The sequence below is a fragment of the Zophobas morio genome, unplaced genomic scaffold (genome assembly GCF_036711695.1).
Source record: "Zophobas morio isolate AGI-343-1 ecotype UQ-CSIRO unplaced genomic scaffold, CSIRO_AGI_Zmor_V1 ptg000012l, whole genome shotgun sequence".
Lineage (NCBI taxonomy): Eukaryota > Metazoa > Arthropoda > Insecta > Coleoptera > Tenebrionidae > Zophobas > Zophobas morio.
This window is the reverse complement of record NW_026972117.1, coordinates 8,599,354-8,613,725: the sequence shown is the minus strand read 5'-3', so window position 1 is coordinate 8,613,725 and position 14,372 is coordinate 8,599,354. Positions and strand designations below refer to the sequence as shown.

The 14,372-nt window shown below is 25.9% G+C and overlaps 2 protein-coding genes across 2 annotated transcripts in view; one reads left to right on the top strand and one right to left on the bottom strand.

Annotated features, from left to right (window-relative positions):
- LOC135127731 (chaoptin) overlaps positions 1-14,372 on the bottom strand; it is a 477,252-nt gene that overhangs the window by 417,158 nt on the left and 45,722 nt on the right. The gene's annotated exons all lie outside the window — the stretch shown is intronic.
- LOC135128313 (farnesol dehydrogenase-like) lies at positions 2,046-3,063 on the top strand. Its single transcript, XM_064055224.1, has 4 exons — positions 2,046-2,185; positions 2,241-2,702; positions 2,758-2,916; positions 2,978-3,063. Exons 1-4 carry the CDS (start codon positions 2,078-2,080, stop codon positions 3,017-3,019), a joined length of 771 nt encoding a protein of 256 aa, XP_063911294.1. The 5' UTR covers positions 2,046-2,077; the 3' UTR covers positions 3,020-3,063.

Here is a 14,372-nt window from a genome sequence, read left to right as displayed (position 1 = left end):
GCTTTGAAATTTTTCAATTATTACATTTGTTAGTTTTTCATTTTTCCAAGTTTTCCAATTTTCAATATTCCAATTTTTAAATTTATCGATTTTTTAATTTCTGATTTTTTATTTTTCAAATTACTCTTATTCTAGTTTTTCGTTTTCAGTTTTTCAATTTTGGGTTTCTGCAGTTTAACGTTTTTCCAGATTTTCGACTTTTTTAATTTTCCAATTTAGTGATTTTGCAAGTTTTCGAATTTTCAGTTACGTATTAGATTTTTTTTCAATTTTCCGTTATTCCATTTATTAATTTAAGATTTTTAGTTTTTCATGTTTCGATCTTACGAATTTGTCGTTATTACAATTTTCCGATTCCCCGATTTTTGATTTTTGGATTCTCTGATTTTTCAAATTTGAAAATTTTGGAATTCTCAATCATCATTTCAAATTTTTTTTTTTAATTTTTAGATGTTTTAATTTTTCAATTTTTCGATTTTCTAGTTTTTTGATTTTTCAATTTTTCGATTTGAAGCGTTGAGATTTTTCGATTCAATTCAAGTCTTCCAATTTATGCGTATTTTAAGATTTCAAATTTAAATTTATCGATTTTGCACCTTTTCGGTTTATTCATGCTTTAGATTTTTTAATTTTTCAATTTTTTGATTTTTAATTTTCTGATTTTGCGATTTTTCGAACCTTCAGTTATTTTTTCCATTTTTCAATTTTGGAATTTTCAGTGTATGAAATTTTTAATCTTTCAGTTATTCGATTTTTCAATTTTCGGTTTTTAAATTGTCCGATTTTTCAGTTTTAAAAATTTTCGTATTCTCAGTGTTCCGATTTTTTGATTTTTAGCTTTTCAACTTCTCGATTTTAAATTTTTTTACTTTTCAATTTTTTCCTTAATAGTTTTTCGATTTTTCAACTTTTCGATTTTAAAGTTTTAGATTTTTCAATATTTGAATATTTGAATGTATCGATTTTTCAATCTGTGGATTTCCAATTTTTGGATTTTTCAATTTTGTGGAATTTTAGCATTTCAATTTCTCGATTTCAAATTTTCAAATTTTTAATTTTCTGATTTTATTACATTTCTAGATTTTTCAAGATTTCAAGTTTAAAATTTATCGATTTTTCCATTTCAAACTTTTCAATTCTGGCATCCTGCAAATTTACGATTTTGCTTGTTGGATTTTTTAATTTTTCGATTTTGTAATTTTGTGATATTACAATTTTTCTACCGCTTCAGTTATTTTTTTTCCATTTTTCAATTTTGGAATTTTCAGGATGAATTTTTTAATTTTTCAGTCATCAAATTTTTTGATTTTTAGATTTTATCCATTTTTCATTTTCTTATTTTTTATTTTTCATTGTTTCCATTTTACAATTTTCGGATGTTTAGTTTTTCAATTTCGTTCTCCTATCCCCTGAAGTAGAGTCCAACAAATCCAGTTTCTTCGAAAAATTATAAAATTTGATATTTCGAAATTTTATTTATTTTAGGGTTTTTAGTCCCCGAAACGCCAGCTATTGGACAGAAAAATTTGAATAGACGGAATTTGATAACATTTATTCTGGAACTATATTTTCTTAAGCAATGTATGTGTGTTATTACTAAAATTACAATGTTGCAATAAACTTTTTTACTTTTAAACTTATCTAGCAAAGTGCACTCTGTAGTAACCAGTTGATAACGAAAGCACTCAAAAATATATACAAGAATAATACTCAAATAAATGATTATTCTGATTTTAGACCCTTTTGTTTTGCCAACGGAATTTCAAGAGTGAAATGTGCTAATAAATGATAATAAACGAGATATTGAACAGACAGCCCATATTGAATCACCCTATATACATTACATCAAGATTTTTTCACAGGTTATCTTATCTGACTTTACAATTTTGCTCCATGTAATTTTAACAGCACTTAATTGAGATTGAGTGACACAACATTGCACTAGAGAAATTACTGGAAGCATTCAAGGTTATGATTTAGCAAAATCTCCCACTATATATACGGTGTTAGATAATTGTAATTATAAAACTCAACAAACCCACTAAACAAGATTGATAGTTATATTCAGTGCTTGAAAATGGTCATCTCAATGAAACGTTGGAAAGGCAAAGTGGCAATCGTCACCGGTGCCAGCGCAGGAATTGGGGCGGCGATCGTCGAACAGCTCGTGGACGCAGGATTACAGGTACCAAATACCCACCCCCGATTTTTACCCACTCAAAAGACTCCATTCCACCCAGGTCGTAGGCTTCGCCCGCCGCACCGACAAAATCGAAGCTTTAGCTAAAAAGCTCTGCCGCACAAAAGGAAAACTCCACGCCGTCAAAGTCGACATCTCGAAGGAAGAAGACATCCTAGCAGGCTTCAAATGGGTCTCAGAGAAACTCGGCCCCGTCAGCATCCTCATCAACAACGCCGGCGTCCTCCCGAATTCCACCCTAGTTGACGGAAGCACCGAAGAATGGAAGAAAGTTTTCGATACCAATGTCATGGGCCTGTGCGTCGCTACGAGAGAAGCCGTAAAAATCATGAAAGCGAACAGAATCGACGGCCACATAATTCACATTAATAGCGTTGCTGGTCATAAAGTACCGAATATTCCGAACATGAACGTGTATCCGGCCTCCAAACATGCCGTAACCGCGCTTACCGAGACGCTGCGCCAGGAGTTGAATAGTCTTGGACTGAAAATTAGGATAACGGTGAGGGGTTGTCGAAATGTGTAACGACGAGTTGGTTTTTGTGTGTTTAATTTAGAGTGTTAGTCCTGGAGGGGTTACGACGGAGCTGCTGGAGGCGAATAATTATGTGACGGATCCGAACGTTAAGGAATTTTTGAAGACGGTGCCTTATCTGAAAGCTGAAGATGTAGCAGATGCGGTGTCGTACGTGTTGGGGACGCCTGAACACGTTCAGGTAATAGCACGAACATAATTTTGCGGAAAATGGAAAGTCTTGATGTTTGTTTTGGTTTCAGGTGCATGAATTGCTGATTAAACCTGTGGGAGAAAGCGTGTAATTTTTGTGTTTTGATATTTGTAATATTTTTTTATTTGTCTGGTGACAATAAAGTTCTTTTGTTTTAAAAATAGTCTTTCTATGAAAATTTAGTCATGTTCGATTATTGGAAACAACCATGATGAATGTTTTGCAGTTACCGAATTTTAAATTGACGAAAAATTACATAAACTACACTCAAAGCTGCTAAAATAAACAGGACAAGTGAGTTTACGGTTTTCAAAATTTTTCCAAAAAAAAAAAAAAAATTGGTTAACATAGGATTGGAACTGTTATCAAATCACCGTCACGACATTTGTTCATTTTTCAATTTTCTAATTTTTCCATTTCAGTTTCTGGATTTTTAGTTTTTCAATTTTTCGATGTTCTAATTTATCGATTTTTCAATTTTCCCAATTTTCAGTTTTGAAATTTTCAATTTTGAAATTATTTATTTTTCAATATTTCGATTTTACTTAATTTTTTCGATTTTTGAACTCAAGTTTTCAGTTTTGAAAATTTTTGAATTCTCAGTAATTTAATGTAAAATAACAGTCAACCGATTTTTAGAATTCTAGTTTTTCAATTCCTCAATTTTAAATTTTTTAAATTTTCAATTTTTCGGATTTTAAAAAGTTTCGGATTTTTCGACTATTAGATTTGTTAACTTTTTAATTTTCCAATTTTTCCATTTTTCAGTATTTTAATTTTTAAATTTGTCGATTTCAACTTCAGAATTTTCAATTTTTGAATTTTTCATTTAAATTTTTCAGTTTTGAGTTTCTACAGTTTTACGTTTTTCCAATTATTCCAATTTTCAATTTTGCCGTTTTTAGTTAATTTTTTCGATTTTTCAATTTTTGATTGAATTTATGAAAATTCTCATTTTTGCCATTTTTTTGATTTTTAGTTCTTTTATTTCTGGATTTAAAATTTTTTAAATTTTCGATTTTCGGTTTTTTGGGGTATTTAAATTTTCCAATATTTCGGTTTTTCAATTTTTCGATTTACCAGTTTTGGACTTTTTAATTATTACCTTTGTTAAAATTTTTGAATTTTTAAATTTAGCGATTATCCAATTTCTAGATTTTTAATTTTTCAATTTCCCGATTTGCAATTTATCTATTCACTGTTTTTTAATTTTAAGTTCCTCCGATTTTCTTATGCATTAGATTTTATTTTTTCAGTTTTTGGATTTTTCGTTTGTTTGATTTTTATACTCAGATTTTTCAGTTTTGCGATTTTAAAGTTTCAGCTTTTTTAATTGCGTTTGTTAAATTTTTAATTTTCTAATTTTTCCATTTTCAGTACTTTAATTTTTAAATCTATCGATTTCAGTTTTAGAATTTTCAGTTGTAGAATTTTGTATTTAAACTTTGTCAATTTTGAGTTTCTGCGGTTTTACGTTTTTCCAATTTTTCCATTTTAAATTTTTTAATTTTTTCGATTTTTCAATTTTTAATTGAATTTATGAAAATTCTCACTCTGTCAATTTTTTGATTTTTAGTTTTTCAGTTGTTCGATTCTTTTATTTTGAAGTTTAAGATTTTTCAATTGTTAAATTTTTTATTAATTATTCTATTTTCCAATTTCTCCATTTTTGAAGAAATTAATTTTGAAATTTGCGATTTCAATTTCCGGATTTTCAATTTTCCAATTATTCGATTTGCAACTTTTCTAGTTTTCCATTTGTGGTTTTGCAAATTTTCCATTTTTTTAATTTTCCCAATTTTTCCATCCTTCAACTTTGGAACGTATGAAAATTTTAATTTTTCAATGTTTCCAGTTTACGTTTTTTCATTATTTCAATTTTTCGATTTGTCTATTCTTTATTTTGGAATTCCGCGATTTTTCAGCTTTCAAAATTTCAAATTCTCAGTAACTTAATGTAAAATAACAGTCAACCGATTTTTCGAATTCTAGATTTTCATCCTGAATTTAAATTTTTTTTTATTTTCAATTTTTCAGATTTTAAAGTCATAGATTTTTCGATTATTACCTTTGTAAACTTTTTAATTTTCCAATTTTTCCATTTTTCAATATGTTAATTTTTAAATTTGCGGATTTCTATTTTAGAATTTTCAATTTTTGAATTTTCCATCTAAATTTTGCCGTTTTTAGTTAATTTTTCGATTTTTCAATTTTTGATTGAATTTATGAAAATTCTCATTTTTTGTCATTTTTTGATTTTCAGTTCTTTAATTTCTCGATTTAAAATTTTAGAGTTTTCGATTTTCGGTTTTTTTGGGTATTTAAATTTTGCAATATTTCGGTTTTTCAATTTTTTGATTTAAGAGTTTTGGACTTTTTGATTATTACCTTTTTTAAAATTTTTAAATTTTTAAATTTAGCGATTGTCCAATTTCTAAATTTTTAATTTTTCAATTTCCCGATTTGCAATTTATCTATTCACTTTTTTTTTTAATTTTAAGTTCCTCCGATTTTCTTATGCATTAGATTTTGTTTTTTCAATTTTTCGATTTTTCGTTTGTTTGATTTTTATACTCAGATTTTTCAGTTTTTGTGCAATTAAAAAAGTTTCAGCTTTTTTAATTGCGTTTGTTAACTTTTTAATTATCTAATTTTTCCATTTTCAGTACTTTAATTTTTAAATCTATCGATTTCAGTTTTAGAATTTTCAGTTTTTGAATTTTGTATTTAAAATTTGTCAATTTTGAGTTTCTGCGGTTTTACGTTTTTCCAATTTTTCCATTTTCAATTTTTTAATTTTTTCGATTTTTCAATTTTTGATTGAATTTATGAAAATTCTCATTTTTTGTCATTTTTTGATTTTTAGTTCCTTGATTTCTGGATTTAAAATTTTTTAAATTTTCGATTTTCGGTTTTTTTGGGTATTTAAATTGTCCAATTTTTCCATTTTTCAGTATTTCAATTTATTGATTTCAGTTTCAGGATTTTCAATTTTTGAATTTTGCATTTAAAATTTTTCAATTTTGAGTTTCTAGTTTTACGTTTTTTATTTTTTCCATTTTTCACTTTTGCTGTTTTGGGGTTTTTAATTTTGTCAATTTTTTGATTTTTTGTTCTTTAATTTTACCATTTTTCAATTTTGGAATTTTTAACTTTGAAATTTTTCGGTTTTACGATTTTTGGTTTTTTCATGTTTCCGATTTTTCGTTTGTTTGATTTTTGAAATCAGATTTTTCAGTTTTGGAAAATTTCGAATTCTGTCATGTGAGTCTCAATTTTTCAATTTTTCGGTTTTTAATTTTTAGAATTCTTAATTTTCTAACTTTTCCTTTTTTTTAACATTTTTTGGTTTTGCAGTGTTTCGATTTTTTGATTATTATTTTTTTAATTTTCCCAATTTTTCCATTTTTCAATTTTGCAACTTCCGCTGATGAAATGTTTAATCTTTCAATGTTTCGATTTTACGATTTTTCGTTATTTCAATTTCAGAGTTTCCGAATTTTAATTTTTCAGTTTCTTCGTTATATAATTTTTCAGATTTTCAATTTTTCGATTTTTAATTTTTAGAATTTTAAATTTTTTGGTTTTTAGGTTTACCAATTTTCCAATTTTACGGTTTTAAATTTTCATTTATCAATTTTTCATTGGTCAATTTTTCAGTTTCCCAGTTTTTCATATTTTCAATACCTTAATTTTTACATTTATCGATTTTTCAATTTATGGATTTTTAATTCTGTTCCGATTTTATAATTTTCATTCGATTTCTCGATTTAGGTTTTTCAGTTTTTCGATTTTGGAGTTTTAGATTTTTCAGTTACATATTACACTTGTTAAATCTTTAATTTTCCAATTTTTCCTTTTTTCAACATTTTAATTTTTCAATTTATCGATTTAAATTTCTGGATTATTAATTTTTTAATTTTTTTTTTGAAATTTTTCTATGTAGTTTTTAAAATTTTTCTATTTTTAGTTTCTCAATTTTACGATTTTGGAAGTTTTAGGTTTATTTATGCATTAGGTTTTTTAATTTTTTAATTTTTGGTTTTTTAGTTCTGTTACTTTGCATTTTTTCGGTTTTTCAAAGAGATTTTTATTATTTTCTAATTATTCCATTTTGCAGTCTCGAAATTTTCAATTTTGTAAGTCTTATTTCTTCAATGTGTCGATTTTGTGATGTTCGGTTTTTTCAATTTTTCAATTTTTCATTTACAACTTTTTATTTTTGAATTCCCTGAAAGTGAGTTTAAAAAATAATAAAATATAAAAACCGAAGCAATTATTCGCTTCGCAGAGACTTGAAAATTTAAAAAATTCCAAAGTTGAAAAATCGATAAATTTAAAATCGAATACTCCAAGAATTGAAAAATTATAAATTCAATATTCGAACTTGCAAGAAGAAGAATTGAAAAATACATAAATTGAAAAAACGAAAAATTGTAAAAAAACGAAATCCTAAAAATGAAATCGAAAAACTAAAGAAATCAAACACGAAAAATCTAAAAACTTCAAATTCAAGTCGAAAATCGAAAAAACGAGAAAATCAAAATATCTAAAAATTGGAAAATCAAAAAATTGTAAAATAAAAAATCAAAAGCGAATAATTTAAAAATTGAAAATCTGAAGTATTTAAAAGATGAAAAACTGACTAAAATAATATCTAAAAATTAAAAAATTGTAAAATTGAAATCGAAAAATTGAACTTCAAACTAAGTAGATTGAAAAAACGAGAAATCAAAGTATCTAAAAATTAAAAAATCGAAAAATTGTAAAATAAAAATTTGAAAAATTGAGAACTTACAAATTGAGAAACTCAGAAAACCATATGTATAAAAAATATCAAAAAATAGTAAAACTGGAAAATCAAATAACTGCAAAAACGAAAATTTTAAAACTTCAAAAATTGAAAACGGGAAATTAAAAAAAGTCGTAAAATTGAAATCGAAAACTAAAAATTTAGAAATTCTAATCGGATAGATTGAAAAAACGATAAATCAAAATATCTAAAAATTGTGGAATAAAAAAAATTGAAAAATCGAAAGTTTGAACGAATTAACATTACAAAAATTGAAAAATTAAAAATCAAGATTCTGAAAAACCAATTACAGAAAAATTAAAAAATTGCAAAACTGAAAACTGGTAAATGTTTTGTTTTCCTATTTAAAGCGGTTCACAACGCGATTTATAAATTTCATAAAAATAAATTTAAACATAGACAACAATATAAAGGCACACAAAAAATGAGTTGACCATAAAAATAACCAAAAAATTAATAAAAATAGATTAAATATTTTCCAAATCAGTAGAACAGAAAACATTTCAGAACAATAAACGAGTCATGAATTTATTTGTTTGATGCACTACAAACAAAAATAAAAATATAAAACCAAAAAGCTGTATTCCCTCTATCAACAACTATTATTTACATATAAATCTGAAAGCTTTTGCATGCAACCTTTCATTCCATGAATTTAATAATTTTTTAACATTCCGTTTGTTTAACTGCAGATTGCATTTCGATTTACGCAAATATGCACTGTTCACATTTTTCACCAAACTAAATCCTGCCTAGAATAAAAATGCATACCCATTACAAAAAAATATAGAGACGACTTTTCAATCTAACTTTTTGCGACACTCCCCCAGCGAATCCCGTGTAAACACAGCAAAATCCGCAGCCTTGTCTGAATCTGACCGATAACAATGGCTCTATCTTGGAGTTTCCCTCATGTGTCGCAACCGGAGCATTGCACTCGGTGACCATTAAACCGTCAGAATTTTTCGCCCACAGCGGTATCAATATTTGTTCTTGTATGTGGAACAATGCACATAATTCCGCCCTTGCGAAAAAAGCCGATTTTTGCTCGCTCCCGGCAATTTTAATAGGGCGGAAGACGCAACAGCTGCTTAAATTAGAGACGAAATTTATGAATTTTATTCCACAAATGTTCGAACTTTTACAACCCTTATGAAAAAACTTACAACGCAGACAAAAGACATTTAAACTTTCTGGTGGGGGTGGGTTTCGCGTTTTACATCGACGGATTTATTAGAGTAATCGAGACGAACATTTTCGTGATTTATTTTTTATTTTGCGTCGACCTTTGAGGTGAGTTTTTGGAGTGATAAGAGATCGAGTGACACAAAGTCGAAAATTCATTAGATAAGGTTTCATCGGAAGTCCCACGCAGCGTGTTGATTGTGCTTGAGAGAAAGGAATCTTGTGTGTGAATAAATTTTAAAACATGACTCTTGTGTTTACTTTGATGGAAACCCACGGTAAATATTTTTTCGGGGATTTTATTTAAAATTCGCATTTTTACGTTCCGAGGTTTAAAAATATATTCATTGTGATAAACATAATTGATAAAACATATTTTTTAGAGCACGCTGTTTTGTTTTGGTTTTTGCTTGCTGTTGTTATTGGCGAAGGGTATTCTTTATTCAGTGAACCGGAACAATGTATACAAATTATATAGATGAATAATTTACAAAATGCGTAAGCACGAAACTCGGCGGTTTTGTCGGAACCTGTTCATAAAGCTCGTACTCATAAAATTCTAAACAATTTATCACTGTTTGAATACATTTTTTCGCAATTAAGTACACCGTTACTACGTGTGTTATTGGGAACAAACGCGATTGTGCAACAACAAAGCAAACGAGCGCTCAATTGATCGTAACACGAGAACAAAAAACTAGTAGAACAGATTTTAAATAAAAAACGAGAAATTTTGCAGTTTTGGAGACAAAATAAAATATTTCAAATAGTGCACGGTCTGGGTATCTTTTGTATGGTAACGCGAATGTTGCCTTCTTTTAACGGTGTTCCGTATTGGAAAAGTTAAAAATAGAAAAGAACAAAACGAGTAATAAATAGAAAGACTAGTCGTGTTCACGTCTCTGATAAAGATAAATGTAACAGAAGCAGGCATCCAGCATTTTAAAGAAAGCTTCAGCTGCATTTTGCACACGCTTTTCGAGACGTACGGTTGCTTTTTTTGCATTTCTTGCTACTCGTTTCAGAAAATTCATTTTGTTTACGTGATCATTCTCAGTTTTCTTTTATAAATGTTCGGACGGATGTCGTTTTATTAATGGCCTTTGGGCAAATTCTTACTAAGGAAATGTAGATACAATTTTTCGCATCTTTGTTCGTTTTTATTTTATACAGGACGCCTCACTGTTTTTGTTTATAAGGGGTCTAGAACCGAATAGTCAGTTTAGATCAGAGGAAAATTCTTTTTCATACAATTGTGAATGAAAGTTGGTTTTTTACATCAGAATTTATTTGATTTGACTAATTTTAATACCTATATATTTTATTTTACCTTGAAAAATTGAAAAATAAACTACAAAAACGAAAAATTAACATACACAAAAATTGCAAAATTGAAACATGATAAACTAAAAAAATAAAAAATCAAAATCGAAAAATATTGAAAAACGACGAATCGAAAATTATAAAAATTAAAACTGAAAATTGAGTAAACGAAAAACTAAACATTCTAAAAAGTGAAAAATCAAAAAGATTCAATTCCAGTACCTAGAGATGTGAAAAATTGAAAAATTCAAAACTTTAAAATGGGCAACTCGAAAAATTGTTAAAAAACAATTTATATTGAAAAATCGATCAAATGAAGACACGAAGAATTCAAATTTGCGAAAAGTGAAAAATCTAAAAATTGTAAAATAAGAAAGTCGAATTAAAATTGAAAAATCGAAGAAACGAAACACTGAAATATCAAAATCGAAAAATTAAAAATCTAGAACTCCAAAATCGATGCACTGAAAAAAACGAAACCTCAAAATATCTAAAAATTGCAAAAATCAATAAATTGTAAAATAAAAAAATAAAAAAAAATCTATCGAAAAACTGACAAAACCAAAAGTTAAAAAATAGAAGAATTAAAATTTCGAAAATTCCCAATTTAAAAATCCGAAAATAAAAATATCTAGACCTTAAGGAAAGAAAATTGGAAAATCTAAAATTTAAAAACGAAAACTTGAAAAATTGCTGAGCGAACAAATAGAAAAACGATAAATTGAAAAACAGATAAATTGAAGAAATGAAAAATTGAAAAACTATAACTTCAGAATCAATGAGTTGAAAAAACGAATATCGACTTAAAATATCTCAAAACTGAAAAATAGAAAAATTTTAAAATAAAAAAGTTCAAAAATGGAAACCGAAAAATTGATGAAACGAAAAACTGAAAAATCGAAAGATTAAAATTTCTAAATATTGAAAAAATTCAAAAGTTGAAATAACAAAAAATTGAAAATTTACAAGTTGACAAATAAAATAAAAATTGGAAAAGTTATATCGAAAACTTCAGATGTCGAAAAATTGTAAAATAAAAAAGTCGAATAAAAATTGAAAAATAGAAGAGACGAAACACTGAAAAGCCAAAATCGAAAAATTAAACATCTAGAACTTAAAAATCGATGCTCTGAAAAAACGAAAAATCAATATATCTAAAAATTCAAAAACCAAAAAATTGTAAAATAAAAATATGCAAAAATCGGTCGAAAAATTGAAGAAACCAAAAGTTAAAAAATAGAAACAAAAATTTTGAAAATTGCCAATTTGAAAAACTGAAAACAAAAATATCTAAATCTGAAGAAAAGAAAATTGGAAAATCGAAAATTGAAAAAGGGAAACTTGAAAAATTGCTGATCGAACACATGGAAAATTGATAAATTGTAAAAGAGATAAACTGAAGAAATGAAAAATTAAAAATATACAATTTCAGTATCAATGAATTTAAAAAAACGAATATCTAATCAAAATATATATCTCAAAATTGAAAAATCTAAAAAATTTTAAATAAAAAAGTTAAAAAATCGAAACCGAAAACTTGATGAAACGAAAAACTGAAAAATCGAAAGATTAAAATTTCTAAAAATTGAAAAAATTAAAAAGTTGGAATAACGAAAAATTGAAAATTTACTAGCTGAAAATTCAAAAAACTGGAAAATTTATAGTGAAAACTCGAGATGTTGAAAAATCGATAAAATGAAGCAACGAAAAATTAAAGTTCGTTTTGTTAAAAAGTGATATCTCGTAAAATTGTAAAATAAAAAATTCGAATTGAAATTGAAAAATTGAATAAACGGAAAACTAAGAAATCAAAATCGAAAAATAAAAATTTAGAAATCCAAAATCGATACACTGAAAAAAACCAAAAATCAAAATAACAATAAATTGTGAAATAAAAAAATTCAAAAATCAATCGAAAAATTGAAGAAACTAAAAGTTAAAAAAAAAGAATAATTAAAACTTCGAAAATTCTTAATTTGAAAAACCGAAAACTAAAAAATTTAAACCCGAAAAAAATAAAAATTGAAAATCGAAACTTTAAAAACGGAAACTTGTAAAACTGAAAAACTGATGAAACGAAAGATTGAAAAATCGGAAGACTAAAATTTCTAAAAATTGAAAAAATTCAGTTGAAATAACGAAGAATTGAATAATGAAGGTTGAACAATCAAAAAATTGGGAAATTTATATTGAAAACTCGAGATGTTGAAATGTCGATAAACCAAAGAAATCAAAAATTCAGATCTGTGAAAAGTGAAAAATCGAAAAACTGTAAAATAAAAAAGTCGAATTGAAATTGAGAAATTGAAAAACCAAAATCGAAAAACTAAAAATCTAGAACTTCAAAATCGATGCACTGAAAAAACGAAAACTTAAAATATCTGAAAATTGCAAAAATCAAAAAATCGTAAAATAAAATATTCAAAAATCAATCGAAAAATTTAAGAAACCAAAAGTTAAAAAGGTGAAAAATTAAAATTTCGGAAATTCCTAATTTGAAAAACCAAAAATAAAAATATCTGAAGCTGAAGAAAAGAAAAATTGGAAAACCGAAAATTTAAAAATGGAAACTCGAAAAATTGAAGAAAGAAAAAATTGAGCAAATGAAAAATTCAAAAATTTGAAAAACTGCAAAATTGTAAAATGAAGAACTTGAAAAATTCAAATATTGAAAAATTAAAATGGGGAAAAAATGCAAAGCTGAAAAACTAAAAGTTACGAACTAAAAACCCGAAGAATTGAACAATTAAAAAATTCAAAACTTTAAAAATAAAAACTCGAAAAATTGAATTTTCAAAAATCTGACAAATTGAAAAACTTCAAAATTGTAATATCCAACTATAGCGAAATTGCAAAATTGAAAACTTGGGTAAACAGCAAATGAAAGCATCAAAAATTGAAATATGAATAACTTGAAGATAAAAAACTGAACAAATTTTATCATCGAAAATTTGAAAAATCGCAAATCCAAAAGTCTAAAAAACCAAAAATCCAAAAATTGAAAAATTCAAAAGTTGAAAAATCGAGAAATTAAAACCTCAAAAATCGAATAAGAAATTCAAAAAATTGTATAATAGAAATCTAAACAATAGAATTAAAATATCAAAAAACTTAAAAATCAAAATGTTGCAAAACGAAAACATACAGAAACCAAAAATAAAAAAAAAAATTAAATTGAAAAATCGAAGGATTTAGAAATGAATTTCGAAGTATATATCGATAAATTTAAAAAACGACAAATTAAAATGTCTAAAAACTGAAGAATCGAAAATTTGCACAACTGTTAATTTGAGGAAACGAAAAATTGAAAAGTCGGAAATTTGAAAAAATATCTGAAAATTTAAAATCGAAAAAATGAAAAGTTGAAAAATGGTAAAATTGAAAAATCGAACAATTGCAGAACTGAAAAACTGAAAACATGAAAATCTGAACAATTCAAAAATTGGAAAGTTGACAAATTGAAAAACTGAAAATCAAACCTCGAATTGTTGAAAAAACCATAAATTGATTAACGAAAAATTAAAATACCTACATAAATACTGAAAAATCTAAAAATTAAAAATCTACAACTTCAAAATTGTAGCAGTGAAGAAACGAAAAATCAAAATATCTAAAACTTGAAAATTCATAAAATTGGAAAATAAAATAATTCAAAAATTACAATCGAAAACTTGAAGAAACAAAAAATTAAAATTTCGAAAACTTCTCAAATTGAAAACCAAAATTAAAAATATCTAAAAACTGACAAATCGAAATGCTCAGGAAAAGAAAAGTTGGAAAATTTTAAACTTAAAAATGAAAACAAGAAAAAGTGCTGATCGAAAAATTAAAAAAGGAAAAATGGAACAAATGGAAAATTTAAAATTAAAAAAAATGAAGAATTTAAAAACGAATTTCGATTAAAAATAAATTAAAATGTCTTTAACCAGGAGAGTCGAAAATTGGCACAATTGTAAATCTGAAGGAACGAAAAACTGAAAAATCGAAAAGTTGAAAAATTAAATATTAAAAATCTAAACATTAAAAATCGAGAAATTGAAAATTCGAAAAATAGTAAAATCGAGAAATCGAATAATTGCAGAACTGAAAAAACAAAAACTCGAAAATTAGAAAAATTCAAAAG

Coding starts and splice junctions, on each gene's coding strand:
- LOC135128313 (XM_064055224.1), top strand. CDS start 2,078: ATGGTCATCTCAATGAAACGTTGGAAAGGCAAAGTGGCAATCGTCACC. Junction 2,186..2,240: donor TCGTGGACGCAGGATTACAG/GTACCAAATACC, acceptor CATTCCACCCAG/GTCGTAGGCTTCGCCCGCCG. Junction 2,703..2,757: donor GACTGAAAATTAGGATAACG/GTGAGGGGTTGT, acceptor TGTTTAATTTAG/AGTGTTAGTCCTGGAGGGGT.